This window comes from Eretmochelys imbricata, chromosome 1, assembly GCF_965152235.1.
Source record: "Eretmochelys imbricata isolate rEreImb1 chromosome 1, rEreImb1.hap1, whole genome shotgun sequence".
Classification (NCBI taxonomy): domain Eukaryota; kingdom Metazoa; phylum Chordata; order Testudines; family Cheloniidae; genus Eretmochelys; species Eretmochelys imbricata.
In genome coordinates, this window is record NC_135572.1 from 141,784,448 (window position 1) to 141,799,276 (window position 14,829).

A 14,829-nucleotide genomic window follows, 5' to 3' on the forward strand; every position below is an offset into this window, starting at 1 on the left:
TCTTCATGGACAAATGAAGCAACGAACATGTAACTAATGGCTCAAAGGGGTGTTTTGTAAGGCAATTAAGAGCCAAGTACAAATCCCTTATTGGAGTAGATTCTCTAGTCTGTGGAAAAATATTAATCAGTCCTCTGAGAAACTGGAGGCTGTGGGTTGAGCAAACACTGAAAACCTTCTGTGGACAAATGAACCTTGACAGAACTCCTAGCTAGAGCTGATGTCTTTAATTCCAACAGGTAGTCAAGGATGGTGGAAAGAGAAGAGTGAAAGGGAAAGACTTGCTGATGGGTACACAAGTGGTGTTCCATGCGTATAATCTCAGAATTTCCAGATTGGGGTGAAGCATCTGACCGGCATGCTGAGACAACAGACAGCAATGGGTTGGAAGTCTCATTGGTAGATGAGAAGTAATTTGAATGAGGTAAGGATACCAAACTAGTCTTGGTGCAATTAAAATGACCCTGGGACTTGTCTTGCTTGATTTTGTTCAGTACTTTCAAAAGTAATGGTGTTGGTGCATATGCATAAAGAAGGCCTCTTGTCTACAAGAGGAGGAAGGCATGCCCAGTGACTGAGGGTCATGCTCGAGCAAAATTTCTTACACTTTTCTGTTGATGGATAGTTGCAAAAAGGTCTACCTCTGAAATCCTCAAGTTAAGAATATGTTGTTGAAAGCTTCTGAGTCTAGATCCCATTTGTAATTTTGGGAGAAGTGCCTGAACAGGTTATTGGCCATGGTGTCTTGAACAACTAGAAGGTAAGAAGCTGAGAGAGACTACCTGTCTGGCTATGCACCAATTCCAGAGTTTTATTATTTCGGCACAGAGTTAAAGAAAAACATGCTCCTCCCTGACAACGGATATAAAACATGCAGGCTATATTGTCTATCAAGCTCTTGACTGACCTGGATCTGGTCAGAGAAAGGAAGTGAAAGCAAGCATTGCTAGCTGTTCTCATTTCTAGAAGGTTGACGTTGAGAAACTGTTCTTGGGATGACCACTTGCCCTGAACTGAGAGGCCCCAGCTGAAGGGGGAAGCATCTGATGTTGTCATGATGATAAGGGACTTCTCAATAAACTGGACTCCTGCAGAGTCTTTGAAAGGGTCCTTTCACCAGCTGAGTGACTGCAGAACCCACTTGGATAGACACTTGTTTGTTCAGACTGTGCTTGTTTGATATATAGACTATCCTGAGTCATCACTGAAGGTACTGAAGATGTAACCTGGTGTTTTGAATTACAACACCACATGCTGACACATGCCCCAATAGCCAAAGACCATTCCTTACTGAGGTTTCAGGGCTGAGCTGAAATCTCTGAGATCAGTGTCTTTTGGGTGAGAAATCTGTTGGTAGACAGGTAAGCACTGCCTGTCACTGTATGCAGAGAAGCTGCTATGAAATCTATCCGCAGCACTGGTGTCAAAGCAGACTTCTCAAGATTTAGTTGGAGGGCTAGTCTGTGGAATAACAGGATTATTCTTTCTATTGCTGACCATAGCTCTGGATAAGACTGGCCCCTGAGCAACGAAATGTTGAGGTAATGGAAGACAATTTTCTCTAAATGATGAAGGTGGGCAGCTACAACCACCATGATCTCTGAGAATACCATTGGGGCAGAGGAGAAGCCCAAAGGGAGGATGTGATATCAGTAGTGGTCGTGGCTGACTACAAAAATAAAGAAACCTCTGAACTGCAACATGAAAGTTGGCATCTCGACAGTTGACAGTCACAAACCGATCCGCAGAAATGAGAGAGGGGATTATAGCTGTGAGGGTCACCATCCTGAATTTCTGCTGTTTCACAGAGTGTTCAGACATCTGAGATCTAATAGCTGTCTACATCCCGCGTTCTTTCGTGGACCCAGAAAGTACTTGAATAAAACCACTTTCCTCTGTGCTGAACTGGAACAAAGGCCTTACTGAAATCCAGGCAGATTAGATCTACTACATTTCTTTCATCTAAAAAATCAGTTATCTTCTCAAAGAAGGAGATCAGGTTGGTCCGGCATGATCTACCTTTTGTAAAACCATGTTGCATTTTATCCCAATTACCATTCTCCTGTATACATCTCCTTGTCACCACATGGCTCTCTTATTGTAGTTCCCTCTTAAATGGGCTTACAGCAAGGTTTCTTTATCACTTGCAGCTTGTTCAGACCACAACAGCAAATCTGTTGACTGGTTTAAGGAACTGTGAAGATATTACGCCCACTCTACATTCTTTACACTGAATACCAAATCTCATCTAGGGATCTCACCATCATGTCTTAGGTTGGCAGACAGTCATGTCTCTGTTGGACTAGGCCATGGGTGTGCAGCTATGGAAATGAGCATGGTATAAGAACCTAGATGGAATAGAACATACCTCCCCATAAATCCATATTAATTCATCTCTTCCCACTTTGAAGAACACCTAATTACTTCTTCCCTCCTGAAGTGTTTTTGAATGACCACTGGACCTTTATTTATTAACTTTCCCTCCTACCCCTTCCCTTCATCTTGTCTTTTTTACATAATACAGTGACATTTTTCTTTTAATTAGTAATTTCAATCAGATTGTGATTAATATTTTATTGTATATTAATAAACTGTCTACTATGTTGAGTGTCTCAAATAAAAAGGACTATTTTTAACAATTACCTATTTTAGTTTAAAATTAAATATTGGCAAAAGCATATTAAGACATTTGAAATTGTACCATTTTACTCTTTATATTGGACAAAAGAATGTTTTTAGATACATCTAAAACATGCATGTTGTTCTTTGACATAGATACAAAATGAAGAGTGAAAACACTTTTATAATACCCTATCAAAGAATGAATCTTTTGGGGTCTACTTACATCTTTAAGGGTAATAATATTTGGATGCTGTCCATAGCGCAGTAGGATTTCAATTTCCTCTGTTGGATCTCTTTTGCTCTTGTCAATAATCTAGAAAACCAAGCAAGTTTGTAAGAATAAATATTTTCTAAACACTGAACATAGACAGATATTTTCATTTGTACAAATACACAACACTCCTCACCAATGTTTACAGGGATGCTGGCTACCAACCAAGATTTGGTTCCTTGAAAGGAAGAAAAAATAATCTTTTGGAAGAAAGTAGAAAATTCTTCAGGTGGATGGGATGCTGGTGGATAACAATACTGTTCTTCAGGTCACAATTATTAATGTGAAGATGGCAGTAAATAATACTTTAACCATCCACTTAATAAAGCATAAAGCCCCTGACTTTGGATGTGTTACTGAATCCTAGATGGATGACATTGCTGGACTCATTTTAGTTTGGCTGTCTCCAACTAGGCACCTGGGGCTAGATCTAAAAAGGGACTTAACTTTTAGGTCACCCAGTGGGGTCCACAGCCCTGAGTTAGCTACCTACACTCCCTATACAATGCACAAGGAGAGACAGGCACCTAAGAATGGGATCCACATAAGCCAGGACGTTGAGTGTGGAGCTACCTAAGTTAGTCAATAAATATGCTGAGGAGGAGGATAGGTCCTAAGCTCACCCCTCAAAGTGAGTTAGGCTACCTCCAGGCTACAGGGAGGTGCCTATCTCAGCTTGTGGGATTCTGAGCCATGTACCTTCTCCTAGTTAGGTGTCCAAGTTGTTCCTTGCAAAAAACACCGGAGGAGGTGGTAGTACTGCCCCACGTATCCCCTGATAAGTTCTAGACCTGTGGTTAAAGCATTCACCTGGGATGTGAGAGACCCGGGTTAAATTTCTCTGCCTGAAGTAGAGAAGGGATCTGAACGTGGGTTTTCCCCCTCCTACGAGAGTACTCTATCCACTGGGCTCTAGGGAATTTTGGGGTGTGCTGGTGGGGGGTGTCTCTCAGTCTTTCTATTGAAGCTTTAAGTTTCCACTGTATACAAATAACTGAATATGCACTGGGCCAGAGAGCAAGTGGTTGTTCTATAGCTCAGTGGTTAGAGCAATCTCATGGAAGGGGAGAGACCCATGTTCACATCCCTGCTTCACCTAAGGCGGAGGTAGGATTTGTATCCATGTCTCCCACATTCCAGAGTACCATCCTAACCACTGGGCTAGAAGTTATAAGGAGGGCACCACCACAACCGCCACCACCTGTTTTTTGTGCATTTAGACCTGATCTGAGCATGCCTACTGGATTTAGGAAGAAGGGCAGCACCTAGTTTGAGGATCACACTAGGGCTTAGGTGCATGCACCCTGGCAGAAACATAGGCTTGGTTTACAGTGGTGGCACCATGTAAGGTATGTGAAGCTACATACGATAGTGAAAAGCAGGCTGTGTCCACGTTGCATTGCGCAGCTACATGCAACAATGAAAGGTTCTGACAGGGGGAAGCAGCAGGCTCACTGCTGCCAGAGCCTTTTGCTGCAGCAAGGACAGGTTCTGGCAGCTTCCCACTGCTGGAACCTTTCACCGCAGCAAAGAGACTCTGGCAGTGGGGAGGTGGCAGAGAAAACTCTAGCAGCTCCCTGCTGCCAGAGCCTTTTGCTCAGTGGGGAAAGGCTCCAGCAGCAGGGAGCTGCCAGAGCCTTCTCCTACTGCCTTCCCATCGCCAGAGACTTTTGCTGCAACAGGGAAAAGCTCTGCCAAAGGAAGGCAGAGGGACACTATGCTGCTAAAAAAACCAGTACAGAGATAGGAAGCACTGCTGGGGCATGTAGGGAGCTGTGTAGGGTATATACCCTCGCGTTCTGGTGTGCCTGTACTCTATTCCCCTAAGCAGCTCCTCACCATCTACACTGCTATTTAAATACCTAGGGGGCTTTAACAATGGAAATTTGGGTACCTAGGGACTCTAAGTGTCTATAGACTCAGGCAGCAGCTGAGTGGGAGTTTTGAGGATCTCAGTGATGCCTATATGTTGGACTTAGGCACCTAAACCCTTTTACAGATCTAGCCCCGGGTGCAGCAGGAGATATAAGAGACATGTGAAACCAGAAAAGGGAAACCCCCTGGGGTTTTCAGGTAAGCATTAGATACTTATTTGAATCTATCAAAAACTATGACACTGCCCTACACCAACCATCCCTCCTTTAACAAGCACGGTTTTCCCCTACCTTTTGTCTTCTTGGGGGGAAGCCTCATGACTTGGTAACTCACATTTGGTATAACTGAAAATGTCTGGTAGGTTCAGTTTTGCCATTTGCCACTGAAGAAAATAAGCCTGCTCTTCCTCATGATGCACTACTTTCTTTCCTCCCTTCTACCTGAGTTGTGAGGTTTTCCCTGATGTCTCCTCCCTCTTTTTATCACTTATCCCTTTCCTGCATGAGGTTTTGAATCCATTGCTTCTAGCTGAATCCTTCTTTCCCCCTGCACACTCCACTGCCTTCCTTCCTCATGCTTTCTCTCTGCTTCTTGAAGAAGAGGAGCTCCAGCAGAGGTAGCAGGTAGTAATAGCAACAGAGAAGGAAATGAGGCAGTCTGAACAACAGTCCGAAAGGGCTTAGAGAAGGAACAGTAGTGCAAACACCGCTCTGTCCCAGCTATTCAGGACAGAGGAAGCTACCTGGGTAACCCAAGCACAAAAAGTCAGATCTACTCCTGATAGAGCAGACCAAATTCCCAGATAAGCTGATATTAATGAAAGAAAAAAGCATTTCTGGGAAAAGTTGGTAAATGTTTTCTTTCATAGTTTGAATGTGCTGAATCTGAAAATGATGTTTACCAAGCTGAATCTTGTACTTTAAGATAAGTAAATACAAAAAAGAACACGGCTACTGTCACTTACTCAAAAAATAAACAAAGTACAGGAGAGATATTTAATATCTTTCCTACTAATATCACAGAAGGTACAGCAGAACCAAAATTCAATGAAGATGTCCTAGGAGATGGTTTAATGATTGCCATTCAGATTTGAAAACACTAGCACAGGATATAGCACTTTCCCGCAAACATCAATTTGAAAATGCTAAATCTGACTGGCCAAGTTTTAATGAAAAGCACAGTAACAATAACTCACCATTAACCTATTGGCTTATGCTTCAATAAGTCTGTTAGTCTATAAGGTGCCACAGGACTCTTTGCCGCTGTCACCATTAACTGAATACAGTTACATGCCTATCATTTGGTCCCCCGCTCATGAAGCTGATACACTGAATACTGGTGGTAAAAAGATTTGCACAAGTCCCATGTTATTTTTAGGGCTGTCAAGCGATTAAAAAATTAATCACGATTGATCGCACTGTTACACAATAATAGAATGCCATTTATTTAAATATTTTTGGACATTTTAAATATATTGATTTCAATTACAACACAGAATACAAAGTGTATAGTACTCACTTTATTTGATTATAAATATTTTCACTGGAAAAACAAAAAATAGTATTTTTCAATTCACCTAATAAAAATACTGTAGTGAAATCTCTATCATGAAAGCTGAACTTACAAATGTAGAATTATGTACAAAAAAACCTGCAATCAAAAATAAAACATTGTAAAACTTTAGAGCCTACAAGTCTAGTCGGTCCTACTTCTTGTTCAGCCAATTGCTCAGACAAACAAGTTTGTTTACATTTGCAGAAGATAATGCTGCCTGCTTCTTGTTTACGTCACCTGAAAGAAAGAATAGGCGTTTGCATGGCACTGTTGTAGCTAGTGTCGCAAGATATTTACATGCCAGATGCACTAAAGAGTCATATGTCCCTTCAGGTTTCAACCACCATTCCAGGAGACATGCGTCCATGTTAATGACGGGTTCTACTTGATAACCATCCAAAACAGCGTAGACTGATCCATGTTCATTTTCATCATCATGAGTCAGATGCCACCAGCAGAAGGTAGATTTTCTTTTTTGGGGGTTTGGGTTCTGAGTTTCTGCATCAGAGTGTAGCTCTTAAGACTTCTGAAAGCATGTGCCACACCTCATCCCTCTCAGATTTTGGAACTTGGCACTTCAGATTCTTAAACCTTAGGTCGAGTGCTGTAGCTATCTTTAGAAATTTCACATTGGTATCTTCTTTGCATTTTGTCAAATCTGCAGTGAAAGTGTTCTTAAAACAAACAACACGTGCTGGGTCATCATCCGACACTGCTATAACATGAAATGTATGGCAGAATGCAGGTAAAACACAGAGCAGGAGACATACAATTTTCCCCCAAAGAGTTCAGTCACAAATTTAATTAACACATTTTTTTAACAAGTGTAATTGGCATGGAAGCATGTCCTCTGGAACAATGGCCGAAGCATGAAGAGGCATATGAATCTTAAGCGCATCTGGCACATAAATATCTTGCAACGCCAGCTTCAACAGTGTCATGTGAATGCCTGTTCTCACTTTCAGGTGACACTGTAACTAAGAAGTGGGCAGCATTATCTCCCGTAAAGGTAAACAAACTTACTTCTTTTAGCGAATAGCTGAACAAGAAGTAGGAGTGAGTGGACTTGTGTGCTCTAAAGTTTTACATTGTTTTGTTTTTGAGTGCAGTTATGCAATAAAAAACCTACATTTGTAAGTTGCACTTTCATGGTAAAGAGATTGCACTACAGTACTTGTATGAAGTGAACTGAAAAATACTATTCCTTTTATCATTTTTACAGTGCAAATATTTGTAATAAAAAATATAATGTGAGCATTGTACACTTTGTATTGTGTTGTAACTGAAATAGATATATTTAAAAATGTAGAAAAACATCCAAAATATTTAATAAATTTCAGTTAGTATTCTATTAACAGTGCGATTAATCACAATTAATTTAATTGTGATTAATTTTTTTTTAGTTAATTGCGTGAGTTAATTGTGATTAATCAACAGCCCTAATTATCTTCAACAGAAACATGTTGATCAAGCACATGTTCTGATGGACCTAAAATGGACTGTACCAGAATGTAAAGATATCCAGATTACATGCTTAGGAGGTCTACATACATCAGTGAATTTCCTAAAAATGTTCAGCCAGAATACACATGATTCTGGACTGTTGAGCATGTAGACTGAAAATGGCATTTCAGGTAGATAAAATGATAAGAGCATGTAATTTCTGATAAAAATTATGCAAAAGCCACTCATGCTTGTGAGAGTTGTAAGAGTTGCTTGTGGCAACTCTTATTACCACAACTTCTGACCTACCTATAGCAACACAACAAAAACTCAAAGAGAAACTCCTGGATGCTGCAAAATCTGAGGCGGAAGAAGATTACAATAACCTAGTGTCTATTCTGTCATCTGCAACTTTCTGTGACAAGATGCCATCATTTGTGCTGAGCAACATGGACAACCATCTCAATTTGTAGTACTGGTGCTAGTATGTGTGTATCCTCCTCCTCTTCCCCAGAGCTCGATGAGATGGAATTTAGGAGCTTCATCTGTATGCCTTCAAAAGAATGCTTCTGTTCTTTCACCAATATGAACACACAAATTATGCTTGATGGGGATCTGTGTACTTAGCAGAAATGAACCAGCCCCCTCTGGAAGTACTTAAAAGAGTTCTACAGAGGCAACTGGGTTGTGAAAGGTTCCAACCACAGATTCAAATCAGGAAGACCCAGACCATTCCCAAGCGTGGCTCAATGCCACTTGAAAGAAAGGAGGAATTAGAGGAATCACAGGAATGGCCTCAGCACTCAGCAGATGGGCTCTCTCACATAATCTACATGCCCGAACTGCAGCCCAAACCAGAAAACCGCTCAGTCTTGGGCTTGATGTCCAAATGAGTTACAATGAATCCACACCAGCACAAAAGCAACATGATTATGATTATGAAAATAAAGTATTAATGACACTTCAAAGATTAAAATTATTCACTACCAACACACTGCAAAACATTGCAACAAAAGATTTGGCGACAGAAGCGATTCAGAGAATTTTGCTGAATGCGGAAACATTTGGCTAGGAGCAACTGAATAACTTTGTTCAGAAAAGGCTCATGACACCAGAGAAACTAAGTCCCCATACCAAATTCCGTGACCCACTGAGAAAGACAAGGGCTCTGATGTTTTCCTCCCTCCATGAAGTTGGAAAAACAAAAACAAAGACAAGGTAGTCACAATACAAGTTGACAGTCTCATACTACAGTGCGTAATTAATGCCTATAATGGAGGAAGGATGGTGGATCTGGATAAAATATTATGTCATGAACTAATGTCAATTCCTCTTTATCTTGCTGAGGTAAATGGGCATCTTAAAATTGGAAATAAGTCTGTTATGTTACTCATTTTAACCAGAGACATCCCTTGTCCTCCTGAGATAACACTTGATAGTACATCCTCTCTGGTGATTGATGGCCAAGCATATGTAATGGCACGGAGAAAATCTCTTCCATGTTCAACCTTTCTATTAAAGGAATGATATGACAGAAGTGCTCTAAAGCTTCTAAGTTAATTGGAAAAAAGTTAATTGGAGAACAGATCTGTTCTAATTCCCAACAGCTGGCCAGACTTTTTGGCCCATTCCCAAAGTAAGGCTGATCTGGCTTGCTTGTTCTCTGAAGAACTCCTAGCCCATGCTCTGCAAATCAAAACAATTGTCACATCTGGAGAGTGCAGAGACAACAGTATAGTTAAGTCATCAAACCCAATTTTGAATACAAGTGTGTCGCACATCAACACAAGACAATGATGTTCTTTTTCTGTTAGTGGCACACGATGACAAAATGCCTTGCAGCAAGCTGTGGATGAAGGTGGAATATCAAAAATATTCAAATACATTCCTGTGCATACTATTTAAGAGAAGCTTTTGCCTGTGTTTCCTCACACAGATATAGACACAATATTCTCCTTCCATGCTCTGACAGGCTGTGATACTCTTTCCCATATTGCTGGCCACAGCAAGAAAACTGCGTAGACAGTATCCATGGAGAAACACGGACTTCAAATAAACTGAGAGAAGGATGATCCCCAAAATGAATCAATCATTTCAGCAGAAAAATTGATCTGCAACATGTACAATTTACCTGATGAGCAGAGCTGCAACAAGGCACAGTGATATTGTTCTCCAAGTGTTGATCACTGGAGGCATGGACCCTAACAAGCGATGCATTGTGCTGCAACATCCAAAGAGCTCACTTTCAAGTGGAGGCAGGCAAACTGCAACAATCTCACACTACTCTCACCAGAAAATATGGGTTGGACCAAACACAATGGAGAACTGGTACCCAAGCTAACGTCACTGGAGCCAATCCCTGACAGCTGTGCAGAAATTGCTACCTGTGGATGTGTCAAAGGGTGCACATCACAATGCTGTTGCAGCAGAAATGCTGCACTGGGGCCTTTACATGCAAGGAGTGCGTTGGCAAACGTATGAACTGTTAAATTATACTTTTTTAAATAATGTGCAGGATATATAGTAGCTGTTTTTACTGGAATAAAAACCACAGAAAAATAATTTTTTCTCCAAATTTTACTTAAATGTTGAACTCTAATTTAGAAAGTGAAACATTCAACTTGGTAATCATTTATTCCAGATTCAATGCATTCAAATTATGAAAGATAATTTGTTTACCTACTTCCCCCCAAAATGCATCTTACATCTTATTTTACAGAAAATGTATCCAGTTTATGACGAAAACCAGACTGATGGCATGTAAACAAATACCTCTGTTGGAATTCAAGGGTTCCTTGTGAGTACCCTGTATATCACACTATACGAGTGTGAAACCAAACTGAACAATTCTGTCCATATGTCTGAATGGTTCTATAATTCTAAAAGGTAAATTGCTTCAAAATATAACTAAGATTTTAAAAAAGTTCGCCACACTCTGTTCCTGCTTTGACAGTTACACAGATATCCCCATTGGTAAGACAAATTTTATTGCCTTTTATTCAATATTGTAACATTTTTGAAAACTAGATTTGATTCACTTGGCATTGCTTATTGCTTTTTAACATATTAAAAACCTTGTTAAAATATTAATGATTTAAACCAACAAAAAAGCAAGGAAATGCAGAGTCGAGGTTCCCTCTGGAAAAAAAAAATGCCAATGTGTACTAAACTACACAAACAGCACAGCTAGGAACAGGGATTTATGTGATCATCTATATATCTACTTCAGAACTAAAAGAAACAATTATATTTAAGTTAATCTAATCGTTGTCATTTCTGTATATAATGCTTAGTAATAATATACTTCGTAATAATGCTTAGTAATGCAGTCTCTTTGGTGTATATTCTCTCCCAGAAGCATGCATGTAAGAGAGTTAGATAAGCGTTTCATGGGGAACATTTAAAAAAAATAAAATAGCAACAAAACATGAAATTTAATGAATACGTGACATTTGCAGTCACAATTTTTTCTATTCATTTAAGAAAAAAACAATTTGCTGTTTTGTTTATGGTAGATAAATTTAAGCTAACATTGACCTAGATGACTGTAAATTCTGAAAATATGATTGTTAGCAATTAAGAGTTTTTTTTAACAGTGGTTACCTTAACTGCATATTCCATATTGGTAGCTTTATGTATACATCTCTTGCAGATAGAATAAGAACCAACTCCAATGTCTTCTTTTACTTCATATCCATCAGTAAACTGAATGCTGTTCCTGTGCAACTGCTACCAAAATAATATTATTAATTGACGATTACTTTAAAAATATACATCATCATCTACATTACAAATCAATTGGAAATATTTGTTCCCTATAGTTTAAATTAATAATCTTTTTAGGTCAAAATCTTTTCAAAATCCTTCTGTTTGAATAAGATACATTATAAATCATATAAATCCCATCCATTTATAGCATATCATAGAAATTCTATCAAGTCTACATTTGGGATTCCTGCTCTGTTAATTTAAACAAATAATATGAAACAGAAAACAGATCAGAAGACTTCCCATTAATCTTAAGAAATACCATTTTTTCTGGTCTCATCTGCCAAAATATGAACGGTAAAATAAGGTAATTTTTTTTTTTTTTTTTTTTGCAAGTGCAGGTCTTAGTATGAGAAATTTAGAGACAGATCAAATTCACTGGGAATTGCAGGCATCAGTAGGAATGGAAGTAGAAGTGTCATCTGAGTCTGGGGATAAAAGGCAGAATGAGTGACTGTCAGCCTTTTTTGCATGGTAAGGAAATGGTATTTTGATACAGGGAAGCAGTAGGGGAGCTTGTACAAAGGATGCCTAACTTTAGCAGGAAGCCATCTGGGTATCCTGCAGACATGCAAAGGGGAAATAAGAATGAGGAAGTGGTTGAAGGGGTACGGAGGAAAGGGAGCAGAGAAGTTTTGAGAAATATTTACAAGAGGAGGAAGCGGTACAGAGAACTTCATCTGCAAGTTTGTGCAAAGAAAACAGCACAGCAGAAGTTGCAGAAAAACTGTTGGCAGAGATTCAGGACTGAAGGGCAATAAGCAGCAAAAACTCCAAGAGAATACATGGCCCCAACTCTGTTATACTCCCCACCCCACCAAGAGCGCAAACTTGTTTTAAGGTGGACTTTCAAAGTAAAGTTTTCTGTGAAGCTGGCTTTGCCAGAAACATAGCTGGGCAGAACTTTCTGAAAGCCAACAGACTAAAATGGATTTGGCAAGTGGTTCAACACATCTAAAGTCAATGGCAGTTGAGGATACACAGGAGCTAGCCAATGCCAATTTGTATAGTGCCTGCTCCTATTTGCTCAGCCCCCTCTGAATTTATCCCAATTAAAAGTGATTTTAAACTTTACAAATTACATTTGCAGCTACTGAAAATAATCAGTGTTTTCTTCTCTTTCCTCCCCTCAACCCTCTTTAGTTTCCCTTTGAAGACAATCTCTTCCAATCCATATCCCACTCTCTTCAATTTAAGTTTCTTGACACTGTACACCCTTTATGTGGGCAAATTCCACAAGTTTTTTCTGAAGCAAATTGAGGAAATGATGGTTTATGAAAAACAAGTCATTGTACATGTATGAGCCAACCACAAATACCAAATGTAGCTATATTTTATGGGGTGATATTCATACTTGTATCCAAATCGCTTGAGACAGATAAATTAAAGGGACACTCAGTTTAAAATTCATGTTTTAAACAAACCATTGTCTAAAGTGGAACAATTTACCAACAGTCAGGTGGATTCTCCATCACTGACAACTTTTAAATCAAGATTGGATGTTTTTCAAAAAGGTATGCACTAGGAATTATTTGGGAAAATTCTATAACCATACAGGTCAGACTAGATGATCTGGCCCAGCAAATCTATGAATATGATTCGATGAGTACATGAATATCCACAAATCCTCACCACTGAACACCTGAAGCATATAGTGTGTGCAAATAAACTTATTATGAGCATTCTCGATGTAGTAAAAAGGATGTAATTAGAGAACACAAGAAGTGGTTCGCATTTTGGTCAATCACTTTGAAGAATTAAACACACTCAGATGGTTGCAAATTGTCTATGCAACCAGCATACAGGATATCATTTTTTATCAGAAGTATCTGTTAACTTTCTGTACAAACAAGTGAAAAGTTTTCAGCAATTAAATATGCTTTCTGAATGTATGTGAAGAAAAAATTAACAGAAGTAGGTGGTAGAAATAAAATTTTTACTTAAAAATCCTACTTGGGCCTGTTACTTTCTTTTATACCCACTTAGTCTTCTTTCCCTAAAAACACATCTGCTATTTCTCCATGTTGTTGGCCCCATAACTATTGGCCACAGGACTTCATATCCCTCCTTCTTCCACACACTCTCCAACAATGAAATACATTCCCATGCTAACCTTATCAAATCTAAATTTAAAAAAAAGAGCATGATGCATACTTCTCCCCTAACTCCAGCTTGATGTCATCCTTCCCCAGATCATGGAATGATGTGTCTGACCAGAGTTTCATTGTTCAAAAATATGCCATAGCAACAACAGAGCATATAGAAACAGTAAGCATTTTTCAGCTAACAGGCCAAGTGAACTACTTTCAGAAGTAATAATGTCACAATCATTAATGTGAGAGAGTCTGTGTTTAATCGGTTCTCCCAATTCTACTAGGAAACCAAAAGTTCCAATGCACTCTGACACATTGGGTTAGTTATCAGACAACATGTAAAGTGTTCAAGTAGTATTTTAGACTGGCATAATTCTTTATAATTTTTTTTTTGAAGTGTGTGTATAGGGAGGAAGGGCAGGATATAATCTACAGGATTTAAAATAAATGGCAATCCAAACCATCTCTACATTCCAGTTTCAAGTCATATTTTAGAGGGGTTTTGCTGCATAGTATGAACCCAACATTTATCCTATAACAAAGGGGAAAATGATCCACGGGCAACTTTTTTTTTTTTTTTAAATATTGACTTTATAAAGAAAATGCAAAATGTTTTCAAAATGTTAAGCCTGGATTATTCAGATATTTGAACAGTCATTATGGCTCAGATGCTAAAATGCTTGCCTTTTAGGGGGTCAAAACCCATGCCTGATCACACCCAATGTACAGAAGCAGTAGGTTCTGCATTGTCAAAGGTGCTGTTCTTTGGATAAAATAATCTGAGGTGTATTTTTCTTGTCTTTAGTTGACGACGTTTTCGTGACACTTCACGAAGAACAGAGGATAAAATAATTAATAGTACTGTAAGACTAGGGTTTAAGTGTTTTTAGGTATCTTGTTTATGAAAGGTGTGACAAAGCTACATCATATTTTATGCAAAGGACAACTCATTTTTAAATAATTTGTTTTCATTCGTTATGTTTATTCTTCAGTAATTGCACTCACCTGAACAATTGAATGAACCCCAACTGTCTGCATTGCCTGGCTTTCATCATCTGATGCAATAGCAACGAAACTGAATCCCCGAAAAAGCTGATGTGCATTAGCACTAGGTGGAATACCAGGCGAATCTGAAAAACAGAACAAATGTCTTCAGGAAGACTTCTTTCCAATTTATTTAAAAAAATCCAAAAGCAGTAAGTA

The 14,829-nt window shown here is 39.0% G+C and overlaps 1 protein-coding gene across 4 annotated transcripts in view; it reads right to left on the reverse strand.

Annotated features, from left to right (window-relative positions):
* Positions 1 to 14,829, reverse strand: part of RPS6KA3 (ribosomal protein S6 kinase A3) — a 126,569-nt gene that overhangs the window by 27,207 nt on the left and 84,533 nt on the right. For 3 of the 4 annotated variants that reach the window (XR_013346108.1, XM_077816665.1, XM_077816646.1), the window contains exons 14-16: positions 14,632 to 14,756; positions 11,369 to 11,494; positions 2,846 to 2,935 (exon numbers count right to left, since the gene is read on the reverse strand). Coding sequence is in view for 3 of the 4 variants with exons in the window: in XM_077816665.1 (XP_077672791.1) it covers positions 2,846 to 2,935; positions 11,369 to 11,494; positions 14,632 to 14,756 (341 nt within the window). In the remaining variant the exon portion in view is untranslated. The remainder of the gene's footprint in view (positions 1 to 2,845; positions 2,936 to 11,368; positions 11,495 to 14,631; positions 14,757 to 14,829) is intronic. The other variant, XM_077816655.1, reaches the window with a different exon arrangement.